General features: G+C 31.0%; 1 protein-coding gene across 11 annotated transcripts in view; it reads left to right on the forward strand.

The window, feature by feature from the left end:
* Positions 1 to 14,259, forward strand: part of LOC139485000 (uncharacterized) — a 54,805-nt gene extending 40,546 nt beyond the window's left edge. For 5 of the 11 annotated variants that reach the window (XM_071269083.1, XM_071269087.1, XM_071269084.1 and 2 more), the window contains exons 2-10: positions 3,781 to 3,909; positions 4,719 to 4,850; positions 5,272 to 5,393; positions 6,717 to 6,974; positions 7,775 to 7,837; positions 8,209 to 8,349; positions 8,923 to 9,189; positions 9,749 to 9,982; positions 10,546 to 14,259. In XM_071269083.1, coding sequence (XP_071125184.1) covers positions 3,781 to 3,909; positions 4,719 to 4,850; positions 5,272 to 5,393; positions 6,717 to 6,974; positions 7,775 to 7,837; positions 8,209 to 8,349; positions 8,923 to 9,189; positions 9,749 to 9,982; positions 10,546 to 10,798 — 1,599 coding nt within the window. In that variant the 3' untranslated portion in view covers positions 10,799 to 14,259. The remainder of the gene's footprint in view (positions 1 to 3,780; positions 3,910 to 4,718; positions 4,851 to 5,271; positions 5,394 to 6,716; positions 6,975 to 7,774; positions 7,838 to 8,208; positions 8,350 to 8,922; positions 9,190 to 9,748; positions 9,983 to 10,545) is intronic. The other 6 variants (XR_011655225.1, XR_011655227.1, XR_011655224.1 and 3 more) reach the window with 2 other exon arrangements.
* The last annotated feature ends 372 nt before the right edge of the window (positions 14,260 to 14,631 follow it).

The raw sequence follows: 14,631 nt of genomic DNA on the forward strand, positions 1-14,631 counted from the left end.
TATTATTCATGTTTTATACATCACCATTTTTGTCGAGCCTTCGACTTTAGTAAAAAAAAAGCGAGACTAAGCGATCCTACATTCCGTCGTCGTCGGCGTCGTCGGCGTCGTCCACAAATATTCACTCTGTGGTTAAGGTTTTTGAAATTTTAATAACTTTCTTAAACTATACTGGATTTCTACCAAGCTTGGAAAGAAGCTTGTTTATGATCATAAGATAGTATCCAGAAGTAAATTTTGTAAAAATAAAATTCCATTTTTTCGGTATTTTACTTATAAATGGACTTAGTTTTTTTGCAGGGAAACATTACATTCACTCTGTGGTTAAAGTTTTTTAAAATTTTAATAACTTTCTTAAACTATCCTGGGTTTGTACCAATCTTAGACAGAAGCTTGTTTACGATCATAAGAAAGTATCCAGAAGTAAATTTTGTAAAAAAATAAATCCATTTTTTCCGTATTTTACTTTTAAATGGACTTAGTTTTTCTGCGGGGAAACATTACATTCACTCTGTGGTTAAAGTTTTTAAAATCTTAATAACTTTCTTAAAGTATCCTTGGTTTGTACCAAACTTGGACAGAAGCTTGTTTACGATCATAAGATAGTATCCAGAAGTAAATTTTGTAAAAAAATAAATCCATTTTTTCCGTATTTTACTTATAAATGTACTTAGATTTTCTTCCAGTTAACATTATATACAGTCTGCAGTTAAAGTTTTTAAAACATTTATTAGATTAAAAAACTATCCTGGATTTTTACCAAACTTGGACAGAAGCTTATTACAATCAAACGATAGTATCAAGAGGAATATTTTTATTGATTTGTTTCCTCATTTTTGTTGAGCCTGCGATTTACAGCAAAAGTAGGCGAGACACCGGGTTCCGTGGAGCCCTTACAATTTTTTTTATTTGTGCACTTGTAATTATATATCTATAACCATTATTTTAAAACAGTCATACTAGCATGTAGTAATATGTACTGATTATCAGGTTATCTGCATGTTGATATCGTAAAATATCAGCTGCGAGACATAATATGAAGCTCTTTGTCGAGTGAGCGTAGCGAACGAGATCAAAAAACCTTCATATAATTTCAAGCAGCTGATATTTTACAATATCAATATGCAGATAATCTGATAATCGATTTATCGGGCTATATTTGCGTGTTTCAGAAGTGTTTTCTTTGTTTCACCAGCACACAAAAGATGACTTGATAAGTTCGGGTCAAAGTTATTAATGTCGGTTCAAACATTATGACGTCGCTGATATGTCCGGGTCAAAGTTATTAAGGCTGGGTCAACGTATTTGACGTCACAAAGACATGATACGGAATAATATTAAGAGCTGAACAGAGTGATATAGACAGTGGGACGACCGATAAAAACGAATATTCCTTCATTTTTAAAGTAAAGTAAATATGCAAGAAGTACATGACTCTATAGCAAACGAGGGGCGTCGGTGGCCAAGTGGCATGATATATCATCGTCAGTGATCACTAGCCTTCTAACATTGAAGTTATAATACCAAGAAAAACATCATAGAAAAAGAATAATAAAATATTTTAAATAACAAATGTAAACCATCACTGTATTTTAGAACTGCGATCTGTTATTTATTTCAGTTATACATCAGCATACGTGTTACTTATATTCACTCTGGTGGACAATTGTATCATTGTCAGTCCGGCATACCTCATCTTCTGATTCTTATATAGTGAACATGGTTTGTTTATTCATATAATAAGCAAATTTTGTTTTGAGGCATTCATGTACGATAACATGAATAATAGTTTATGTTTTCGTCACTTGAACTCTGGCGAATAGTTTTCTTATCGTGTAACAAGACTTCTTAGTGTTTAACAATATGTCTTATTAAGATGCATATGCTGACATACTATCAGTATCAGGTAGATTGTTCGTCTTAGAAGGAGGTCTTTAAAAAAAAATCCCATGATCATTTTATTGCATTTTTAATGATAAAATCGATTAAAAGTTCATACCTCTTTTCAACGAAAGTGTGATGAATTCATTTAATGGCTTCTTTTTTTTTTTTAAAGTAACAGTATTACCATTACAGCAATTTATTCAATTATGGTTTGAACCATGTTTTATTTTCATTGAAGACTGTCTTGACCTTCAGATGTATCTTGGTGGTTTTTGTCGTTTTGTTGCTGTCTCATTGACCTATGCCGACAATCGTCTTTTAAATATATTATAAACCCTATTTCATCATGCACATGCATGACATGGGAGGTAATAGAAAGAACAATAGTCAACAAGACAATGGTAAAATGGAAATATTCCAAGTTAAAACAATACGTTTCCACTAATCAATTAAATACTAATAAGGCCATATAATTATTCGGGCATTTACAAGAAGATTTGTTTTTAACCTGTACTCAAATTTTCAAAGTTTGTCTTATTTCATATGGTTACTTGTTTAAAGTACACGTTTGTATTTAATCATACAAAATGAATAATGAGTTGTTAGTACATTGTACCTACACAATGCATTACGTTTGTAGAGAAATCTTTAGTAATCACTGCATTATTTTTTACGAAAAATTTCAAATGTTTAAATTTCAACCTAGCTGTTTATTATTTTGGGCTAAACGTCACTGCCCGATGCTAGGTGGATTTAGCACAAACATGTTAAAACCTTATACTGGATGTTAGTGTTTTCCGAAAGATGCCTGTAATCCATTGGTAGTCGTTGATTGTTGTCCGTTTAAATTCTTTTTGTTGGTTGTTTTTAGCATATCCAATGACGTTATTATTTATTTATTTTTAATTGTTAGATATTTAAAAATATCTAAACTTTTATATCTTATACAATATGGGTTTTGCTCAATGTGGTGTTCTATAAATGTTTATATCGTCGTCATGTAGTCTCTGGCAACCATGCCACATCTTATTTTTATATTAATTGTATACACCCACGAATGTATCGTTGAAAACAGTACTATGTTGACCTTCAGATGTCTTTTCTTATAGTCAAAATGGATTGCTGTCTTATTCACTTACCCTATCTCTCTGATGTCTTTTTTTAGTACAGAAATTGTCGATGGCCACGGACCAAATGGCTGTTCATTTTAGAGGTCATTCCCGCAAAACCATCTAGAAGTTTTGAAGAGTATCAAGATTGTTTGTCTGTTTACATTGATTTATATAGACTAAAAAGTTCAAAAAGTCAATACTTTATATTTTAAGGGGCATACATATGACCTTCATGGTTTTCAATTAATACTTTGATGTGTAGAAATGTCCGATTTGCTAAATGGATTTCTGTACGTGCTTTATCAGGCATTCGCTAATGATTGGTCAATGAAGTTCCATGTTAATAGTAAACAGCGGTGTCATATGATAAACATGATATTAAACTAAGGTCATCTGCCTAATAAGGTTTATGCCATTAACAAACACAAATGATCTTAGTTGAATTTACGGGACAAACACAGGTTGACAGTTACCAGCTGTGATCTAGCCGAATAGAATTCACTCATTTATCCGGATCGTTAAGTTCGTTTTCATATTTCACTTTTCGGTTTTCGGTTAACAATTTATTTGATTATTAGATTTAATCATTTACACTTATTGACAGGGGGTACTACTAAATCAACATCTGAGGAAAATAATCCAATCTACAGATCCATCAGCACATGACGATCATTCACAGTTTTTCATCTTTAAAAGGCTCTGTTTTCAAATTATTGTTTTCATTTATTACTTACATGTACGTTCACAAGTAAGCAAATTATTTTTGAAAATTTTATTTTTTCAGATGGCAAATTATAAATCCAAAGTACAACAGTTACAGTTAAATGTAGCTCAGCTTCTCTCCAAAAAGAAGTCGTTAAATTCCAAAGTTGTTTCACAAGAGTTTGAAGCATTTCAAGAGGCGGTTGATAAGGTTTGACTTTAATCGTTGTTATATTTAATGCATTTTTATGTGTTTGCTAATTATCTTATGTACTATAGGCAATCATTCAAATAGTCTTTTCAATAATCTGCAATAGCCTTACCAGTTTGAAGGCTAAGTCTCGACTTCAAAAGCAACATTACTGTTCTATTGACCAACTATATTGTGTATGATAGTGTTTGTTTTTAAAAACTTTATAAAACGGTGTTTCTACCTTAATATTAAAAACATGTACTCTGTGTATGATATAACGAAATTAAAATTTAATATTGCATATAAATCATGTCATAAAAAAAGCACTGGCTATTGGGAAGAAATAAAGAATACCAGTATCGGTTTCGACTAAGTAGTACAATTGTTTTGTAAGACAAAAGTAAGAAATAGTTATATCACCAGCCTAGTAGTCAACACTAAGGTGTTGACATGAATATCAATAATGTGGTCATTTTTATAAATTTCCTGTTTACAAAACTTTGAATTTTTCGAAAAACTAAGGATTTTCTTATCCCAGGCATAGATTACATTAGCCGTATTTGGCACAACTTTTTGGAATTTTGGATCCTCAATGCTCTTCAACTTTCTATTTGTTTGGCTTTATACATATTTGATATGAGCGTCACTGATGAGTCTTATGTAGACGAAACGCGCATCTGGCGTACTAAGTTATAATCCTGGTACCTTTTATAACTATTATAACTTGAAACACCATACAACTGCTTCTGCTCTTATCCTTCCCCAATTGATTTGAATTAAACAACTCCGGATATTGACAAAATACATTGTGTTATATAATATTGTAGATTCAGAATGATGAAGGGTCTGCCCTTGAAGTCAAACAAACACTTGTAGGATTGGAAAAAGCTTTAAAGAAAGAGGGTTTGTTCAAAAATGTTAAAGGACTTTTTGTTGGAATGAAGAAAGAATTTCTCTCTGTAAGTATTTTTTGAATATAGATATATACAATAGTATATTCAAAACAGGGCAACACCGCAACTAAAATAATGATAAATTAAATCTACCTAAAACTGATAATATAATGGTCTTTAAGGATGTTCGCTGCAGGGATGACACAAGCTCACTATCAATGGTTGGACTACAATATTTAGATTAAAGTTATGTTATATAAGAATTCCTAATTTGATTGGTTAGCCACAATCGTAATGGATCCTAATAAAATGCAAAATTCATGACATCAAGTCTTAGAGCTCACAATAACAAAGTCCAAATGTACAAACAAACGAAAAATGTTATTGCTTCATACAAAAAATGTTCTTTCGAACAACCAACAACACCAAGAAAAAACACTAGGATGGCAGAAAAGAAACAAGTTTTCATTCAAATCTTATTTTGCAGTCTCCATCGGCGAAACCACAACCTCTTCTAGACCTCGATGCACTTGATGATGACGAGAAAAAAGAAAATAGAAGCCGTGCTCCGACAGCAGTAACTCACCGATCAGAGACGAAGCCTCCTGCGTAAGTAAATATAAAAAGAAGTACTGGCGGTCATCTGCTCTAAGAATTAGAATTTTATACAAATAATACAACTAGAACGTTTCGTTTCTACTTGACAACGAAAGGGTTCTAGGCCTTCTTAAACACATATCTATTTTTCTACAACTAAAACGATTTTGAATAAGTCGTTTTTCCCTAAAATTTGGTACATGTTGTATAACTGTACCCATTGGCTCTTTCTAATGAAGCAATGTAAAACTCTTCTTTAGTGCTTATAAGTCAAGGACAATTTATGCTATGTTATATACTCTTGTGAACAAATAAACAAGAGCTTTAAAATAAGGTCAACAAAAAAAAAAAAAAAAAAACTATCACAAAGTGAAACATCTGCAGCGTAACAATTAAAAATCAAGAGTAGCTGACTAATAATCTTAAACAATAGTTATGAATGAACATGACTTGGAAATTTTTACATAACCTTAATTGATTAAACTTTGTGAAAAGAAAGACATAAATTCAATACTCTGCATTATGCAATTATCAGAGCGTCTACTTGAAAATGCAGGTTGTTCTTTGTATTGGGTTTTCTTATCTGCGTGTCGAATCAGATTGTCTTTCAGTCTTATTCATTCAAGATTTATGATTGATGACAGCTATAACAAAACTAGTGAAATTTACCGCCAATGTCCAGTCATCTGGGACATAATTATGAAGAAATTTTTTTAATTGAATAAATTAATGTAATTACGTATGCTTGAAAGCATATGGGATTTTGGTGATTTTGTTTTCGTTTTCAGACTTACATGCGTCAGACTTAATAGATTAATGACAAAAACATCTGGCATAGAACCTAAACTACTTTGTGTCTTAAATCACATACATTTCTTTAATACGAAAAAAAAAGCTTTTTGATCCTAATGGCTTTAGTACAGTGATATACTTTGGCGTTTGTGTCTGAGTGGTTCTTTCCCTCTATTGCTTAGTAGTACTGCTCCATCTCTTTTTAATCGTTATATATATATATATATATATATTCTGAAAAGAAACTGACTTCTAAAAATCTTAAGACATAAGTTGATTTTATAATTCTATCAACCCAGATCCCTATGAGACGATTAATACATACTCCGTTAACCAAAGACTACCATTTATTATTCTATTTTCAAAGAACAATAAATCACAAGATAACATTAGAAAAAGGAGATATAGAACAATTATCGACCAAATCCAAATAACAAAGATTTAAACAACTGCATGTATAAATCACAATTAATTAAGCTGGCTCTATGCTGACTACTTCACTTTGTTGATAGACGCATACTACAAAATATTTTTCTATTTTAGACGATATGCAGCAACTGTACATATTGAAGATGTTAAAAGTGTAAACAGAGCTGTAGGAAAACTATTTGTTCATCTTAAGCCCCAAAAAGGCAGCGAGTCTAAGGACGTCACCATGTTGTCAATTCAAGGACGTTCAAGCACAGTCGTTAAAATGAAAGACTTTGATGATTCAAATTTTTCAGACGTCATTAAACGGCTAAAGCAGTTTGAAAAGGAACTGAACAGACAGAGAGCAGCTCAACACACCGAAATTATGAGGTAAATTAATGAAATAGTTTTTAGATTATGTACGCTTCAGATAATACCTTTTATTCAGCTTTAATCATATAATAAGCAGCAATGAATGATGATGACAAAATACTTAAGGTGGTACTAAACACCTTGACTTAAATTATAACGTGGCACGTTTTATTTTCATAAAATGTTGAACCATCTCAATCATTCCCCTATACCCAATGTAGAAAAAAAACAAAACACAGAAATGCACACAGTAAAACTTGTTCCATCTCAAGTATTACATTCCTGATTTTTTGAAGATATGTAAGATCCTCGTTTTCTCAATTAAATGCACCATTGTAATACATTGTAAACATGTATAGAGAATCATTGTCATTTTGAATCCTCTACATATAAAATGATGGTAGTATGCTTGCTAATGAGACAACTCTCCGTAAGAGACCAAATGACACAGACATATACTTTATTGATATAACGGAATATGTAGACTGCTCTTCCACAGTCAACACCCTAACTGTATACTATAAGGGCAAGTATTACAGGCACGAGAACATAACCTTAAATTCATTCGAGTGCACTGATGAAGATGCGGCTATCGATCATACGTATGAGCCTGGTATCTTTGATGATTTCTTTTCTTGAAATGGATATTTTGGGAATTGAATACTACAATCTCAGAAAACACACTTAAGAAATTAATTCTACAAATATAATAAATATTGCACACAAACATGCAAGAATATACTCAATATTCAATTCGTGAGATTAATCAAAATGTGAAAAATAACACAAAGCATAATACATACATGTTCTGTACATAGGCTGTCAGACGAAAACCAGCTACTACGGAAGCACATGACAGACTTGCGGAAAGATCATGACAGGTATGCTGTTATTCTAAATCTAAGGTTTTTTATCAGCCCATCTAGTAACTATATATACTCTTTATTGATGCCCAACGCTTTCAAATGCATCCAAACATGAACTTACACTTAGTATTATATGAATATTACCACCAACTGGGTTAAGAAAGAAACTGAAAAAAAAATCAAAGATGAGGTATAATTGCCTTCTATCAACAATACGCCTACATGTATAGACAAGGATGCTAGAGGTTAATTTGATATATTGAAATTGCTCCACTGAAACTTTTCATTGTCTTATCTTGTATCTGAACTAACTGTATGTTCCTCAAACTTCGTTAATTAAATTACTCGTTTGTCTTAATATAAGTACCCTGTAATTTCTATTAAAGAATTAAAGGTACACAGCCAATTTCATCGAGAGCCAAAGGTAAACAAGTCGAGATAATGGAAAAAAAATTTAGAAGTCAGAAAAAAGGAATGGAGGGCAAAATATCAGAAATAGAAAGTGAACTGCAAGTCAGTCTCGAAAAGTAAGTCATAAAGAGGTATAGTTTTCAACGTCGTACAGGATGGAGATTTACTTGAGATAAACGCATCATATGAAGAAAAATATCGGCTTTTTATATGTCAAAAAGAGAAATATAAGTTAATATATGTCATCATATGATATTAAAGTATACTTTTTTGAAGTTTTGGTGTTTTTACTCTACTTTTAAGCACCGCATTTAGGCTATTTCGTAGCAACCAGTTTTTATTGGTTGTGGAAGCCGGAGTGCCTGGAGAAAACCACCGACCTTCGGAAAACTGACAATTCTAGTCAAATAAGATTTTAGTCGAGTGCATCCGCACAAGCTGGGCTCGAACTACTTAGACCATTCGGCCACTGAGGTCTTGTAATGTCGTTGCGAAAACCAACCAATCTAATTTAACAAAAGGTTCTTCAGTCATGAAATCTATTTCTAAAAGAAACGCATTACGTCCAATAAAAATTTAAAAGCACAAATAGTAACAACTATTAACAGCATGTTTATAGTAACTTTTGTATTACTAAAAACAAGTTCTAAGTTCTACTTTTGAACATAATGAAATACATTTTATTTCAGAACATTGAAAGAAAAAGACGTTCTTGAACAAATGATAATGGATGGAGTAACCCGACTGAAAACGGCTATAATTAGTTTACACAAAAAACTATGTGGTGGAGAAGGTGATGACAGAGAAATGACGACTATTACAGAAAAAGACGAAGACAGTGGCGACGAATCATCAGGCTCCCCAGGTGCGATGAGTGTTGACGAACTCATGAAGAATATTTCAAGTATAGAGGATGAGGCACAGACTTTGCAGGATCGTAATGATAGACTTCAATTGTAGGTTTAGTTTTTGTTTTAATTTTATGTAGGAATTTGAATGTTGATAAAAGAAAACTAAATAAATAATCATATACTCTTGCCCTATGAATGTATTAATTTAGTTTCATCAACTCGTTTAATTCTCTTTCCGACCAAACATTGCTCAATCGAGTATCTTGAACAGGGTTTCAAGAAAACATCACTCTAAATTAAAAGGGTATTCATGGGTTTGTAGTCTATAATAATATATTTTCATTTCTGATATTTAGTATATAGCGCAAACATATATTTTGCTTGCAAATTTGCAACACCGTGGGAAAACATAAACCGACAAAACGAGCATACAAAACTTAAAGATTTAGCAAACTTACCCTAACAAAAATGGGGGTGATCTTCGGTGTTCCGAAAGACTTATTAGCATATCCTACTCTACTTATGACACATGTTGTATTTCTCCCATAAAATTAGATAAAAGGTAAGTAAATAAATTTAGGCATCACACGATAGCGGATTGGGAATTAAATTACAAAAAACATTGGTAAATGTTTGTTATCTTTTGTATCTATGATTCTTTCAGGATAATCAAGGAAAAGGAATCAGAAATTCATCAATTACGAACAGCTGTAACAGATATTTCCAACGAAATTGGGAAAATGCACGGCACAGTTACACAACTCGATGGATCAGCTCACATTAAACATGGCAGAGGTTCAATTGGATCCATTTCAGTTAGCGGACTTGATACAAAGGAGAAAGAATTGGCAATAGCTAAATTACAACAAGTCAACGCCAGTATTCAACAATATAAAAGGTTTGTACCAAGTCAGGAAAATGGCCATTGTTACATTGTAGTTCGTTTCTGTGTGTGTTACAATTTGGTGTTGTGTTTCTGTTGTGTCGTAGTTCTTTCATATTTGATACGTTTCCCTCATTTTTAGTTTGTAACCCGGATTTGTTTTTTCTCTGTCGATTTATTTATTTTGAACAGCGGTATACTACTGTTACTTTTATTTGTATTTTCACCAAGTATTGATATCTAATCAGACTTACACCTTTTTGATAACGAAACAAAATCAAATGTTAATTTGCTTCATCCTGGATGTCATATATATATCAAACTTGCTATCTGTATTTTGATGGAATGATAAGTTCATTGACTCCATATTGTACTTGTCTTCATTGCTCTCTAATTTTGATCTTTTTTGGCTTGTTAACTTTTTGAATACGATCGTCATTGATGAGTCCTTTAATTTGTAGACGAAATGGTCATCTGGCGTACACATATATAAGCCTGATATATTTTATGAGTTTTTCTCACTATTCATTTGTTCAAATATTAACTACACTATAGTCATTTTTAATCCTTCTTTTTAGGTTATTACTAGAAGGATCAAAACCAAATCTTAAACAAAAGGATGAAATGCAACCACTTACGTTACAGATAAACAAAATGTACAATGAGTTTAAAAAAGATGTTGAAGGATTGGATTCAGAAAAGAGTGGCCTAAGTATGGACACTTTACTTGACGAACCTACTCAAAGGGATGAAGTGAACGTTATGGTGAAAAAACTCACAAAAATTCAAAAAGCTTATAAAATTTTAAAGGAAAAGGAATCAGAAAAATGAGTTGAGAGTTAAGAAAGACGTTTCATCGTTATGCATAAAACATTAATAACATCTTTCTGAAAGGCAGCTGTGTTACAACTAATTACTACATAAAAAGAAAGGTGACAGAGACTGGATGGAAAATGTCGAAAAAATCAAAATGACGCATAAAAACTTATAATTTTTTTTATACAAAACTGTAACATAAAATGTTTATTAAAGCAAATGTATGATCCATGTATATATACGTTACCAGAATTACTATCATGAGTTTTATAAATGTACTGTACTGTTTACACTTTACAAAATGATAGATAGATCGAAAGGACAACCTTTGAATTCAATTGATGTTTTATATTTATGCATATAAGTATAGAATGTAGTTGTATGAAAGTCATTTGGATAATGCATTTTGAGGAGGCATGTGTAATTCAATTTGTGAATTTAAATGGGTACACAGAGACGTGTTGGACTTGTTATATATATTGTTTTAAATATATATAAGCTGTAGTTCAAATTCATATTTAAAGAAAGAAAGCAAAATGAATAAGTTTTTTAATGATATATTTGATTACACGTATGCATGCAAATTTATAAAAGTTGATGTTTATTTCTATACTGGAACTCTTGTGAATTTGACTTAGGTGTTAAAAAAAATGTGTTAACTTCTATTATTTTTATAAAGTGCAATACTTCATAAAAGGGCATCATTTTACGTACATTTCTATTTCATTTTCATTTTTCATTTCAAAATAGTAAATAACATTGCAAAATTCAGATACGATTTTTTCCATTAGCATTTTTTTCAATTCATCCGACTTAGACAATAATATACAGAACTATGGTCTCATTTGAACTGACTTATCATGCATGATTTCTATTGTTTTAAAGTAAGAAAAAAAAATCGAATTCGTCTTTTAAATTGATTTAACGTTTCTTAATTTAACGGCGCCGATCGATAATAAAACATAAGATTTTTTGTTTTTTAAAACATTCGCGTCTTGTTAGAGAACATTAATGTAAATTTTCCTCCCAGTGGTGCATTTCATAAACCTTTTATTTCTTTTGAAAGGAAAAAGTCATTACTATGAATTGATATATAACAAAGCACTTATACTTAATTCGGGTTCAATTTCACTTTGCACATGCATGCAAGCGTGTCTCCCTATACATTTTGAACTGTTACCATAAGGGTTCAATTCATTTTGTTTCGTGTTTAAACATTTTCATATTCATCACATTTTTCATGTGTCCTTTTGCATAAAACAAGACATTTACTTATTTGTAAACTGGAAAAATGAGACAAGGATGATGCATTGGAGCTTTTGAGGTCAATTTGAAAGTATGTGTTTGATTTCCCTCACTTGTATCTATACTGAGATACTGAGTGTCATCTTAAAAGGTACACAAACCCTTAAAATAAACATTTGAACAATAAATCTTCTCCAAAACGCAATCAATCTTCGAAAAGTTTGAATTTTTAAATTAAATAATTACAGAACATTTACATCATTTTTTTAAACGTTTCGATGATCGGATTTCAAGAATTTCGAATTAATGTTCGACTGTACATTTCCACTAAGGAGATGATCAATTATTTAGTACACATTTAGTTGACAGTTTTTGAGTTTTGATTTTGAGGGATCGCTATTTGGTGTGTTGAAAATATATTGGCCCTCAATTTTATTTCAAATGTACTTAAATAATATATTACTCATTGTGTATGGTAACATTAAGATCTTTTTTTTACTTTTTTACATCAATGAGAAAACTTCCTGTTCAGTGAAATGCATGAAGAAGTTAATAGAATATTGATCGAGTGATATGTGAAAGTTACATTTAGAACAATAAGATATATGCTATTTTCCCCGAAAAAGGGCAAGTAGACGATATAGCTTTCCCCCGAATACTTTCAGTTAAAATGATCCAAACTTGAAAGAATCAAAGTCAATAATGCAATCATCTGCTTGATAAATGTGTTGTTTGTTTGTATAAAAAAGTATATTTATGTTTTCACAGACAACAGTCACATGGTGACTATTTTACATGTTCTCTGTTTGTATTTGTTTATTATTGCTTATATGTTTATGTAACACATTACAGTGAATTGAAAACTATTGTAACAATTGTTAAAATGTTGGCTGAATAACCTGTTATTTTTACCCTGCAATCATTCAATAATATTCTTAGAATAACTAATCGAAGAATTCAAATAGAGAAACTTGTGACCGAAAAAACGTTTACTTAGCCCATCATTTTATTATAAGTGTTTGTCGGTCACAAGTTGAATAATTTTCGATATTTGAATTCTTTAATTAGTTATACTTTTTTTGACATTAACAATGAGATGTTTTTGTGGATTAAAGTTAGAAAATTTAAGGAACTATATATTTATCCATGCATTCCCAGGTACTTCAATGCGAAGTTGTCGACAAAGTCTTGATAACATCTTTTGTTGTATGACGTCAGAGGAATGAAATAATCGAATTAATTTCATATGTGAAATCATCCTCTTTTTTTTTTAATTTCAATGAGAAATCACAGTAATTCATTGAATGCAATGTAATAATAGCCGATAACTGTTTTTTCTATATTTATGTTATCTTCTTACATGAATCTCGGCTTATAAGGAAAAGGTTACGAAAACAACCTTAAATATATAAAACTAATATATAGAATAGTAATATGCATGGCTTAAAGAAAAAAACTGTTCCTGAGATAGTTTGGTTGGTTTTCAATCGGCTTTCCTTAAAAAAATGTTTTAGTGACACAGAAAAAAATAAATGTATTTTTGCTTTCTAGTTATGATATAAAAGCGATGAAAAAACTCAAAATGGACAGAAACAAAAGGAAACAATAATACATTTAAGTATGAGTGTAAATAGTAGGAAACATGAAGGATATGAATAATAATATGCTACATTACCATTTCGTTTTCACGTATGCAAAACAAATACTCACGTCAAATTTTCATACAAATAAGTGATTTATTTCCAATTCTACATACTAATACACAATAATCGTAAGTGTGAAAAAGGAAAGACATCATGTATTTGAAAAAATATATTACAAAATCCATCTTTGTTTACAGTGAATCAATTTATCTATCAAAATATGTAGAGTTATCTTTCTTTGTTAATTTTATACAGACTTTCATGTTCATGATAAGTGACAATACATTCTATATTGATGAGCATCATATTGTTCATTCATTGTAAATTTAACAACATTTTACATAACACATATTTTATATTTGTACATTGTAAAGTTATTCTAATGGGTCATATTGAAATCATAAAAAAGCAACTATAAATATTGAAACGAAGATCAAGTCTTTTTAAGGTAAATATTTAATACATTTCATATTGTCAAGAATGACACAACATTTTTTTGGTATACTTGTTTTTTTTAACATTTTATCAACATGTATACATATTTTCAAATGTAAGATCAATTAAAATGAAATAAAATGATAAACTCCATTGTTTTACATCTTATTCCAATAAAGAATGTCATTAAAACGAAAAGAGAGCCAGAGTATACAGTAGGAACATTAAAAACCCATAATTCAAACTTTCACAGACATAGCAAAAAACTAAAGACTTTACAAACATAATCTAATCCAAAACTAAATTCAGAATGGACTTCTGAAGTGTGTCAAAGAGACAATTACCCAAACCAAAGCGCGGAAAACAACAAAAGGCATTTAATTGGTCTTCAACACTGCGAGAATATCTCACACCTGAAGGCCTGCTTCAGCTGGCCCCTAAGTAAAAATGCGTTACTTGGATGAAGAGTTGTCTCATTGGCACTCACACCACATCTTGCTATATCTATAGTTCAGTGATAATGGA

This window comes from Mytilus edulis, chromosome 8 (genome assembly GCF_963676685.1).
Source record: "Mytilus edulis chromosome 8, xbMytEdul2.2, whole genome shotgun sequence".
NCBI lineage: Eukaryota > Metazoa > Mollusca > Bivalvia > Mytilida > Mytilidae > Mytilus > Mytilus edulis.